Below are 11,499 nucleotides of genomic sequence, written 5' to 3'. Positions count from 1 at the left end.
GCTGAGGGCTCCGTGGGGATGCGTTGTTCACAAGGGGACAGCTGGGACCCTTTGCCCAAGGTGGCCTGTCACAACTTTGCCTGTGTGGTTGGTTGATGTAAAAAATAAAAGTTTGGGGCAATGCTGACGGCTGCATCTCACCCTGCTGGGCTGCAGCTGAGGAAGCTCAGCTCAAGGGATGCAGCCCTGAGCCCAGTGCAGTGCCAGACATCAGCCCGAGGCTGCTGCCCTCAGGAGGGTCCTGCGCTGGTGCTTACAAGCAGCAGGCTGAGGGCCCTGGCCATGGAAGGGTGTGGGTCCCAGTAAGGCTGCCCTGCTGCACCTCTGCCCTGCATGCTGTCACACAACACACACAGCAGCAGCCCATCCTACTCAAAACGTCCCCTTTATTTCATCCTGAGGCAGTGGATGAAGCAGGGGAAGGAGGCACTTGGTGGCGCAGGCACAGCCCGCACAGCTGGGGGGCGTTGTGTGGCACTGCCAGGGCTGTCACCCAACCCTGGTGGCACGGAGCTGCAGTAGGACTGAGGGGCCCTGCGGGGCAGAGATGCACAGTGATGCTCAGGAGTCGTGTGCAGACATCGATCTCACTACACATCTGTAGCCGGGCCCCACTCGTAGCCTTCGTCCTCATCTGAGTCATCCCTGGCTTGTGTGAATCTCTTCCTCACGGTCTCGTGCTCGTAATCCCTGCAGGAGGAAATGCTGCAGTGACATCTGGGACTGATCGATGGAGGCAGTCGCTGCCACGCAGGGTGAGGCTGCGCAGAGCTGGCCCCAGCACGCAGCGTACCTGAGGTGTTCCTGCGCCCACTGTCCCTGATGCTCCGTCACCTGTGAACAAACAGGTTGATGTGAGAGGGGGCAGGCAAGAATTGTGCCCCAGCTGGAGACTGGGCTGCGTTCCCCTAGGGCAGGGTGAGCAAGGCACCAACACCGGACCTGCAGACATTAGAGGTGACAGCCCTCCTGCCAGGGCCACAGGGGATAGGAATCGCCCCCCGTGGCTGGGCTCTGTGCCCCTCGTACTGCTGCGGGGGACCCACCTGCTCACTCACATCGTGACTGTGGTACGTCTGCGCCGGCTCAGAGGAGCGGGACAGTGCAGGATGGTCGTAGGCATCCTCCGCCTCGCCGTCGGTGTAGGCGCCCCCCTCACCATCCGTGTCATCGTAGTCGCTGTTGGCGTGGCTGTCGCAGGTCAGGTAGCCTGAGGCCGCCCTGCTGGGAGGGTTCAGCAGCTCCAGGCTGTCCTCCAGTGCTGCGTCCACCTGCGGATGGGGACAATGAAGATCCCGGGTCTCCAGGCACCAAGAGGGCGGACGCAGCCCTGTGCGGCCCCTGCAGGGCTCAGCCTTTGCCCCATACATGCTCTGCTGCTGTCCAGATGGGCTGGCTCTGCTGCTTCCTGATGATGCTCTTGATCTCCTCATACCAGGAGTTGCCGCTGCCGCTGAGGGTGATGGTAGCCGTGAAGAGGTGGCTGCAGTATTTCTTCATCTTGCTGGCCTGGGCGTAGAGGCGCCGGGAGCTCTTCCTGGAGTCAGGTGCCAGCCACTGGCGCATGGCCTTGATGCCCTGCCGGCTCTCTGGCTCGCAGAACACCACCACAGGGTAGTACTGCACGTAGTTGAGGCGCTCCACCGCTGAGGGCGTGATGTCCAGCAGTGCGTGCTTGTCCTGGGGCAGGGCACCAGCGCTCAGCCCTGCTGGGGACAGGGTCACCCACCTGGCTGCCAGCACATGGGGAAAGTCTTGCAAGCTCTCACCTTTTCAGCAATCTGCCGCACCGAATCCAGCTTGATGACCTTAGACGACGCCCCATCTCGTGGCACACTCGCTGCAGGACAAGACAAGGGTTTGAGAGGGGCTGGGGCAGTTGTGCCATCCCTGTGGGTCTGGCCATGTCAGGCCCCAGGGCCGCGTGCCTCCATGGGGGCTGTCTGGGACCTGGCTTGCCTCACGGTGCGTGGGGAGGGGGTGCCTGAGTCCAAGAGGGTGCTGGGGTGTCATGGAGTGGTCACAAGGAAGGATCAGGACAGAGTAAAAAGCTCCCAAAGCCACCTACACCAACGTTCAGCTGCTAAGCATAATTCACCCCCACTGTGGAGGGGACTTACGTGCAATCTCAAAGAGCTCGGGCTGTTCCATGCTCAGTTTCTGCATGGCAATGTCTGTGATGGGGCCCAGGATCACCACTGGCCGCTTGAAACTGGCTGCGGGGAGAAGACAGAGCAGCTCAGGGGGGCTGGGCTGGGCAGCCCCAGGGCTGAGGACCCTGGGTGGGTCAGGCAACCCACCTTCCTTCAGAACCACCCTCTCATATGGGGGGTAGTGGCCCTGCTTTGTGAGAGCAGACAGGTCCTCACGGCTCTTCCGCAATATCTTCTTGGCTCCCCGCAGGCCCCGCAGCTTCCAAAACTCAGCCCGTGCCCCCAGCGGGTTGGTGCCAGGTGTGCCTTTCTGCACGGACTCCAGGCTGGCAAACTGCTCGGCCCTGGGAAGGGAAAGGGCTCAGGATCTGCAGCCTCTGGATTTGCTCCTTCCATCCAAGGAGTCGGGCAGGAGTCAAGGTCCCCACTTGGTGACAGGGCGATTCAGGCTGGAAAGCCCCTCCGGGACCTCCGTCAACCACAGCATCAACAACCCCACCCCAGGCACCAGGAAGGCGTTTCACCAGCTCACGCTTCCCACCACCACCCTTCAGCCCTGGCCCAGCTCTTACTGGGCCCTGCACCCACACCCTGTATCACTAGGAAGCCATCCCCTGCTTCTGCCCCCAGCGGGGCCATTCCTGGCTCTTTCCCTACCTGCTCTGGTTGGGGATGATGCCCTTTTCCTGCTCCTGCAGGTCCCTGCCCATGCGCACAGCCAGCCAGTGCCCCAGCCTGCCGCGGTACATGGTGTCCAGCACATGGAAGACGTCCCCACGGGCAAAGCTGAGCCCTGACGGCGTGTCCTTCTCATAGTCAAAATGCGTCCGGATGTAGAAGGAATCGCGCATGTTGGAGGAGATCATCTTCCTGTAAACTGGAGCCCGGGGTGAGAGTGAGCACAAGGGAAGAGCGGGTAGAGGAGGAATTAGGAGTGGAGGAATGTGCTGGGCTGGGTGCGATCTACCACAGCAGCCCTCGGTGCCAAGGAGGCTCTGGGGACACCTTGTCTACACGTGGTGCTCTTGGGCACACTGGGGACAGCGGGACTCGGCCCCACAGCACACAGTGGCCATTTCACAGAGCCAGAAACCCCCCTGCTCCAGGATGCCACCGCACAGATGGTTCTCCAGGGTCATCCAGTGCTCTCCCATCACCTCTCAGGGGGAGAGGAGGATGGCGTGGGGAAGAAGGACCGCATTGTGGGGCAGAAAGAGTTGTGGGGAGCTGAGCAGTCCGATGCTCACTCAGAAGAGATGGAGAGACATGAGCCCAGGAAGTCACCAGCCATCACTCACTGTCCTGCTTGCTCTGGATCCACAAAGTGACGTCCTCACCCGGCGGGATCTTCATGAGGCACTGCACTGCCTCCTCACGGGTCAGGTTCTGGAAACTGGTGCTGTTCACCTGCGTGGGAAAGCACTCCGATGTGTCCCACCAGTGGGATGGAGGGCACGGCTTCCAAGGTGAACTCAGGGCAGGGGGCCCTGGGGGTAGGAGGGGGAACTGGCCCCTGCTACCCAAATGCCTGCCACAACCCCTGGGTGATCCTGGGGACGGCTCCTCTGGCGCCTGGACCCTGCTGGGCGTTAGCACAGTGCTGGGGACAGGACCATCCCCTACCAACACTGCCTCAAAATGATGCCCAGTGGGAGAAATCCAAACAGCATGAGGGGTGTTGGGCACAGAAGGGACAGGGACAAACCAGGCACTAAAGCATTCGGTGCCACTCCTACTCCCAGGTACCTGCAGGATCTGGTCCCCTTCCTCGATGTCCTGGCTGTCGGCTGGGCTCCCCTCCTGCACGCTCGACACGAAGATGCCCACGTTGTTCCCACCAGCCAGCTGCAGCCCTACGCTCCTGGCCTTCACAAACTGCACAACTCTGGAGTCAGGACTGTACCTGCCCAGTGGAGGCTGCAGTCAGCATGGTGGCAACGTGCTGGTGGTCACCAGTGCTGAAGCCCCAGCCCTGGAGCTGCCTTGGGGCAGATCTCTGTCTGCTCAGCCCTTCCCACCACCTCTTGCAGAGACTCACCCATCCCTGGGGTCAGCTTGGGCACTGGGTCTGCTGCGGGGGCTGTGGTGGCCATCCTGTTCCACAGCTTCCAGCATGTCTGCAGGCAAGGAGAGCTGGTTCAGGAAATGCTGGTGTCTGTGTGCTTACCCAGACCACAGAGACACAGGGAGAGCTGGTGGGATGGGAGTAGGGATACGGAGGAGCCTGGAGCCTGCTCAGAGCCCTCAGCTCCCCCCAGGCCAATCTGAGTCACTCACCACGGCCCAGGGCATCGTCCATGTTTGTGTTGGTTGCAGCACTCCTGCTTGATCGTCTCCTCTCTCTGGAACAGAAGTCAGGGCAGGATTTAAGGAGGGCGAGGAGATGAGGGTTTGATCAGCATGGGCAAGATGGGGCCCAAAATGCAGAGCCACCTCCAGTGAGCTGGCTCCAGCATAGAGGAGAACCAGGCCCTCCAGACAGGCAGAGAGCATGGAGGAAAAAAGGAGGGCTCACAGGGACACGGGGATGGGGACATAGCATGGCTTACCCTGGTGAATTCATCCTGGCAGCAGCTGGAAGTTGTGGGGAGGTCTTAGGGGATGGTGGGTGGGACAGGTCAGAGTCGATGTTGGAGATATCTGCAGTGACAGAAAGTGAGAGGCATCGGTGCCCATCCAGTCCCCACGCTGCGCAGTGGGACCCCAGTACTGCCACTCTGTCCCCTCACCGTCCATCCGGGAGCTGTCGCTCTGGTAGTCTTCCATGTCGGGGATGTTGATCAGGAACTGCCGGTGGTCCCGGAGGACGAGCAGGGTCAGGATCCCCTCCGTCTGCTCAATGAGCCGCTGGGTGTCAGCCAGGGACATGTCCTTGCTGGCCACCCCGTTGATCTGGAGGGGCAGAGCAGGAAGGCCTCAGGGTGCTCGCTCCTGGGAAAGGCACCCCAGGAAAACCCTGATCACACAGAGCTGCTCCCACCGCAGCATTCCCAGGTCCCTTCCCCACACCTGCAAACCAGCCTCCGTTCTTCCGTTTTATCCTCCCCAAACACCTCGAGCATCGTTTCACCTGTCGTGCCCCAAACACCTCATCATGCACCAAACTGCTCGTCGGCTGCTCCCCCAGCAGGGGCACCCACACACAGCACAGGACTGGTGCCACGGGGATGGGAGGGTGGAGGTGACAAGCTGCTGCCCCTGGCACCAAGTGGAGCTGGTCCCCAAGAGCCCGTGTGCAGTGCCAAGGGGTGGCCAGGGAGCAAGGCAGGATATGTGCCCCAGGCAGAGCTGCCTCCAGTCCAGCTGGTCCCCCACAGCCAACCTAACACACCCTCAGCTTGTCCCCTGCAGTGACACAAGCCAGCAAAAAGCCAACCAAAAGAGAGATACTGAGTCCCCCCAAGTGCTGTGCAACCCTTGTTGCTCCATACCTTCAGGATGAGGTCTCCCTCCTGCAAGGAGCTGCGCCTCGCCGCCAGCCCGCTCTCCACTATGTGTTTGATGAAGAGCTGGCTGCCCAGCTTCAGGCCGTACTCTGCATCAGAGAACCTGCGGCAGTGCTGGGGCTGGGCAGAAGCGGGACCCCCTCAAAGTTCCCCCTCGCCTCCACCCCACAAGCACACTCCAGCTCCCATCAGGCCATCAGCAAGCCCCAGAGCCGAGCTGTGACACCCTGCGTTGAGGCCAGCAGGCTCAGTGCCTGCAGCACAGCACACGCTGCCCCAGTGCTGCATGCCAGAGCCTCACCCCGGGGACACGCAGCCACCGACCAGACAAAACCCAGGCACGCAGGGAGCGGGCAGGCCCTACCTTCATCCTCCTTCTTCTTCACCAGCACTGATGTGATGGGTTTCGTAGGCACATCCTGGCGCGGCAGCCGTTTGAACCCCGACACCAGTGCCAGCCCGTTGGTGCCCCCTTCGGGGCCGAAGCCGTTGGCGGAGCGGTGCCGGCTGTAACCCCTGTGCTCCGAGCCGCTGTCGGGGCTCCGCCTCCAGTGGCTGCTGTCCTGGCTTCGCCTCCGGCTGCGGGACGACTTGCAGTGGCGGCGGTCGTCCTGGTGATGACCAGAGCTCCTGTCGCTGGACGAGTCCCCGTCGTAGCCCTGGTTGTGGTCCAGGTCATCTCGGGAGCGGTGCTGGCTGGCGCTGCGCAGGGCCGGATCCCCACCACGAGGGTCGTAGTCCTCGTCTGAGTCGTAGCGCCGGGTCACAGCAGGGGATGCAGGGCTGCTTTTGCTCGCGGGGAGGTGGATTTTCTTTCGTCTTTTCAGTGTCTGCAAGTGGAAAGAAGGAAAGAAGGAATGCAGATGAGGCGATTTCCCAGCCCAGAATACAAACCACGAGTACTCTGAGGTGGCAGAGAAATGTGCCGCAACAGGAGCTTTGCCCAGAGCCACCGTGCACCCTGCAAACAGACACAGGGACACAGGGACACAGGGACACAGGGACACAGGGACACAGGGACACAGGGACACAGGGACACAGGGACGGGGACGAGCACAGAGCCGTCCCACTGCAGGGCACACTCACAATGTTGGCGATCTTGCCGCAGGACTTAATTGTCTGGATGGCGAAGGAGGATGAGACATTCTCCATGGAAAGGCCATTCACCATCACGATTTGATCCCTCCTCCTGTGAGGGAAAGGCAGCCGTGGCTCTGCATGGGGTTGTAGCAGCAATTTGCTGCCCTTCCGGTCCCTGCCAGCAGCGATGACCCCACTGCACCCCCACATCCCCGTGAACTCACTGAAGCTGGCCAAACGCCGGTCCCCTGGACACCACATCTGAGACAATGACTGCCGTGTCCCCAGTCACCTTGTTGGGATGGTCCCAGCCACCCGAAACGGCAAAACCGAAGCCCCGATGAGGGTCCTAGAAGGGAGGGGCAGAGAGGAGCTCACAGCCTGTCCCCAACACCGCCATCCCACGGCCACCTCAGCCACGCTCACCTTGCTCAGCGTCACCGTGTGCTGCTCCCAGATCAGCATCTCCTCCATGGCAGCCACCTGCCAACGCAAGTGAGGGAGGGTGAGTGCTGAGGCTGAGCAGTGCCTCGGCTGCAGCCCAGGGGCCGGGGGCACAGATCGGCTCCGGCTCTTTTGTGCAGCCACCAGCCCCTTCCTCTGTCCTGCTTTGTGCTGCAAGGCAGAGTCGAAGCAAGGGCTTTCAGCATCAGCTGAGCCGCAGGCGCTGGGGATACGAGGGTGCTGCAGATGGGGCACCTGCCAGCTGCCATCACCGTGTCCCCACTGCCCTCCCTGCCCCAGCAGCCAGCAGCCCCCAGTGCTGCCTCTGACGGTGCTCCCACACCCTCCCAGCTGCTCAGCTCAGGCCCTGGTGTGACCACAGAGCTGGTGGCTCTGCTGACCACTGCACCTGGCTTTGCCCTTTGGTTTTCCCCAAAGCCAACAGTTTCCACTTAGGACAGAAACCTCACTGGGATGCACGTGCAGGCTGAAGCACAGCCCTGCACAGGGTGTGGGATCGGGATCCCCTCCAGCAGCTCCCAGCACCCTGGAGAGGCACAGAATCCGTGCACCAGGAGGGGAAAATCCTGCAAACAAAGCTGGAGAGACCGCGGAAGCTGCCGTGGGGCGGTGGCTCCCGCAGCTGTTTTACACCCTCTATCTCAAGGGTCATCTGGGCACGGAAAAACAAACCGGGAGGGCCGGGCGACGCCGTGATGGATCAACCACAGCCAAGGAAATCGCGGTGAGATTGTAACGCCGTCGTGCAGCGCGGCAGGGAACGGACAGCCGGCAGCTCCGTGCGGTGCCACCGCCGCCCGGCTCCCGCCTGCTCCCCGCAGCCAGCAACCGCGCAGGCCAGGGCCGCCTCTGCCCCCCGGCCCCGAGCCCACCTCGGTGACCTCCCCGCAACCTTCCCAGGATCTCCCATTCCCAACCGGGCGAGCAGCGCACCTGGAACCGCACGGCCATGCTGCGGCACGGGGCCCTCGGCAGGTGGCCGCTGCACCCACGGCTCGGCTCGGCACCCGCAGCACGGCACGGCTCGGCACGGCTCGGCACGCACGGTCACGGCTTGGCACAGCCCGCCTCCGCCGCACCCCGCCGCCTCGGGGCGTGCCCACGTGGGGCTGGGCGGGCACCGCAGGTGACGGGGGATCTGCGCTCCCTGTTGGCACGGCGCAGCGCGGTGCGGCACGGCACGGCACGGCACGGGGTCAGTGGGGCTGCCGCAGCAAATCGCTCAGGGCTCTGAGGCCGCTGCCTCTCTCGTAACAGATCTCCCGGGGCTCCCGTTACCCACTGGTTCTGCCGTAACAGACCTACAAAGACTCCCGTTGGCCACTGGGTCTCCCATAGCAGATCTCCAAGGGCTCAGAATGGCCGCTGCCCTTCCCTCAACAGATTTCAGATTTAAGGTTCCCATTACCCTCTGGTTCTGCCATAGCAGATCTACAAAGACTCCCATTGACCGCTGGTTCTGCCATAGCAGATCTGCCAGGGCTCTTGTTGGTCAATGCTTCTGCCATAGCAGACCTCTCAGGGCTCCCACTGTCCATCGTCCCATCCGTCATGGCAGCAGCCTCCAGCTCTGGCCCTGCTGCCTGTGTGCCTGTCCTGTGCCACCCACAGGTCCCTGTCCTGCCTGGGGGCTGCAGCATGGTGCTGCCAGGGACCAAAGGGTTGCTCTGGGCCCCAGTACAACTCACCACCTCTGGGCCCCCGTGAGCCCACTCACATTGACAACTGGGGCTGGAAACCCCACGGCCCCACATGAGAACCGCAGCACAGCACCAGTGGGTCCACAGGCACCCAAAATGAATGCTGATGCCCATGGGAAATACCTGTCCTTGGGGTCACAGTGAGTGTGGACACAACTCCAAAGAGGGCAGAGCTCATGCTGCCCCAGATACACCAAAAGAGCCCCAAAATGCCAGCACAGAGTAACAAGCAGAGTGATGCAATCATTCACCTGATCCTGGGAATAAGCCAGGCTGAGAGCACAGGGCAGAGTCCAGGAGGCCGGCCCACAACACCCAACATCACCGGTCATCGAAACCAGCACCAGCACCACCCACAGGGAGCCACAGCTTCAGTGGACCCCAAACTGTATCTCCTACCCATCACTAGGATGTGGTAAACTGACCTCACATTTGCATCCCGTAGCTCTCTGCCCTTGTGGGGGTGAAGGGACAGTGGGACAACAGGCAGCTCCCTCTCTCCTGGAATTGCCCGTGGGGACACCAAGCCCCCATTCTGCCCTCAACCTCCCCGGGGGCCCTGCCTCGAGCTGAAGGCCGAGACTGGCAGCCAGAGAAGCCGGCTCAGCCGGTTCCTGACAGAAACCAACCCGCACCCAAAGTGGCCCCACCGAGGAAGGCAGTATCTGGGCTGAGCAGACCATGGTCCAGCCCAATGCACCAGGAGCCCCACGTGCCCCACTCACATTGAGATGCCCCCCGCAGCCTACCCAGTTCTGCCAAGCCACCCATCCCTTGTCTAGCATCAGCCATGCAGGAAGGCATTGCTGAGGTTCCAGCCCCAACAGCAGCCCCCCAGCACCTGACCGAGCCCCAGCTGCATCCCAGAGCTGATCCTGATCCTGCCCTGGTGCTGGGAGCTGCCCCAGCTGGGTGTACAAAGGTGGAATGGAGGCATGGCCTCCGGGCTGGGGTGCGGAGCCACAATGACAGGGTTCCAGCCCTGCATCCTCAAGCCCACACAGCTTGTAGCCACAGCACCCCAAGGAGGGCACACCCTGCCCAGGTCTCCCCACCAACATCCAAAGTGCCCTGGGGCTTCTCTTCCCAGTCTGTCCCCGTGGTTGGGGCAGAGCTCCAGGAGGGTCCTCAGACCCCCTCCTGGGGCTGCTGGGCACAGGCAGCCCATAGCTGTGTCCCACTTCCCCAGCACTCACCGTGTTGTGGCTCGTCCCCCGCAGCTGAATGTGACCAGGAAGGAGCTGAGCGCCAGGGCTGGTGGCAGCGGTGACACTCCTGGGTGCTGCCTTGCGTAACCCTTTGTGGGCCAGATGCTGCCTGCAGGAGGGAGACAACAGGAGCTGAGGGTCCCTGGGCAGCTCCAGCAGCACAGTGGAAATCCCAGGGGGGGGCTGTCTCTGCTACTCCCCCAGGCTAGTGGCTCAGCCACATCTGCTCCCATTCTCAGCCCCAGATAGAGACAGGGCACCTGGGGACACGGGGTGGCAGTGTCTGAGGATGGGGTACTGCACGGCGTTCTGTGCCACCTGTGCTGCCTGGAGCACCCATGGGTGCCTCAGGCCCCAAAGGGCGCAGGGACGCTGCCAGCTGCCAGCTCACCCTCAGCACCAATGCTGGGGGGCCACATTGGAGAAAATGTGACCCCCCTGCCCCCCAGCGGCAGCTGCCACTTGCCTTCTTCCCCATCCCTTCTGCCGGGCCCCCACCTCGCTACGGGCCCGGGGCCCTTCCTCCTGCCGCCGGGTGGGATTCCAGCCACCGAGATCAGCTCCACGCAGCGGCTCCCGGCTCCAGCAGCCTGCGTTTGGTTCCCGTGGGGCTGCGGCGGGCCGAGGCCCCGTGCCAGGGCATCGCGGGGGGACCAATTCCTCCGGAATCCCCCCGCCACCAGCGGCCACCCCGGGGTTGGGGACATGGCGACGTCCCCGTCCGAGTGCCGCCGCTCGCCGCTCGTTTCGGAGGAGGACGGGGCAGCTCGGACGGTCCCCTCCCGGTCCCCTCCCTCGCAGGGACGCGGCCCAGGCCCCTCGGGGGCACGGCGGGGCGGCCGAGCAGCATCATTAGGGCTGGCGGGGAATGCGGCCCATTGCCGGGCGGGTTTCACAGCCCGGGGCAGCCACGGCCGTCCCCTGAGCCACGCCGTGTTCGGGGCGAGACGTCACGGGCCGGGGGCTGCCCGCCGCAGCCTCTCGCAGGGCCCAGCCGCCGCTAGGTGGCGCCGACGGCCGGAGGGCGCGGGGCTCGGCCTGGGGCCACAGGATGCGGTGGGGCCGAGCGGGGCTTTGGAACCGAGAGGGGGAGCGGCTCCACGGCACGGAGCGACCCCGGCGGTCTCAGCGCGGCTCCGATGCACCGCGCCCGGCAAGGGGGAATCCAACCGCGGGGCAGCAGTAGACCCCGCTGCCATGGCAACGGCCCGGCTCCGCTGCCATAGCGACGCTTAGGTCCCGCCCTCTGCGCGCCGGCACAGCTGGCGCCGCTCTGTCTCCGCCGCTCTATGGTACGCTGGGCCCCATTCCCGTCCCCGCTCCTCCCATCCCACTCCGGTCGCAATCCCGGTCCCGATCTCGGTCCCGGTTCCGAGGACTATCGCGACACTCAGATTCCGCGTCGCGATTAGTTCTGACGGAAGGGGACGACCCCACTTCCGGCTGT

At 63.3% G+C, this 11,499-nt stretch overlaps 1 protein-coding gene across 4 annotated transcripts; it reads right to left on the bottom strand.

Moving 5' to 3' along the window:
* Positions 1-266: 266 nt before the first annotated feature.
* On the bottom strand, positions 267-11,481 carry TJP3 (tight junction protein 3). 4 transcript variants are annotated; one of them, XM_048927502.1, is made up of 21 exons: positions 10,551-11,481; positions 10,041-10,161; positions 7,106-7,162; positions 6,904-7,028; positions 6,686-6,788; positions 5,964-6,429; positions 5,585-5,688; positions 4,883-5,045; positions 4,703-4,793; positions 4,431-4,495; positions 4,192-4,270; positions 3,900-4,056; positions 3,452-3,560; positions 2,811-3,030; positions 2,301-2,497; positions 2,121-2,216; positions 1,770-1,840; positions 1,369-1,680; positions 1,047-1,271; positions 794-834; positions 267-690 (listed from the first exon to the last, which is right to left on the bottom strand). In XM_048927502.1, the coding sequence occupies exons 1-21, from the start codon at positions 10,757-10,759 to the stop codon at positions 591-593; spliced, it is 3,111 nt and encodes a 1,036-aa protein (XP_048783459.1). In that variant the 5' UTR covers positions 10,760-11,481; the 3' UTR covers positions 267-590. The 4 variants fall into 4 exon arrangements, with proteins under 4 accessions (XP_048783459.1, XP_048783461.1, XP_048783460.1 ...); XM_048927504.1 differs by having other exon boundaries at positions 1,059-1,271; XM_048927503.1 differs by having other exon boundaries at positions 3,900-4,050.
* Positions 11,482-11,499: the final 18 nt, after the last annotated feature.

This window comes from Lagopus muta, chromosome 26 (genome assembly GCF_023343835.1).
Source record: "Lagopus muta isolate bLagMut1 chromosome 26, bLagMut1 primary, whole genome shotgun sequence".
NCBI lineage: Eukaryota > Metazoa > Chordata > Aves > Galliformes > Phasianidae > Lagopus > Lagopus muta.
Note: the sequence above shows the minus strand (reverse complement) of the source record. Positions and strands in the feature narration are given on the sequence as shown.

What these genes read in the sequence shown, in the direction of transcription:
- TJP3 (XM_048927502.1), bottom strand. Translation starts at nt 10,759, where the DNA reads ATGTCCCCAACCCCGGGGTGGCCGCTGGTGGCGGGGGGATTCCGGAGG. An exon ending in GATCCAGAGCAAGCAGGACA is followed by an intron (nt 3,031 to 3,451) that starts GTGAGTGATGGC and finishes CCCGGGCTCCAG; the next exon opens with TTTACAGGAAGATGATCTCC. An exon ending in TGGGCGCAGGAACACCTCAG is followed by an intron (nt 691 to 793) that starts GTACGCTGCGTG and finishes TTCCTCCTGCAG; the next exon opens with GGATTACGAGCACGAGACCG.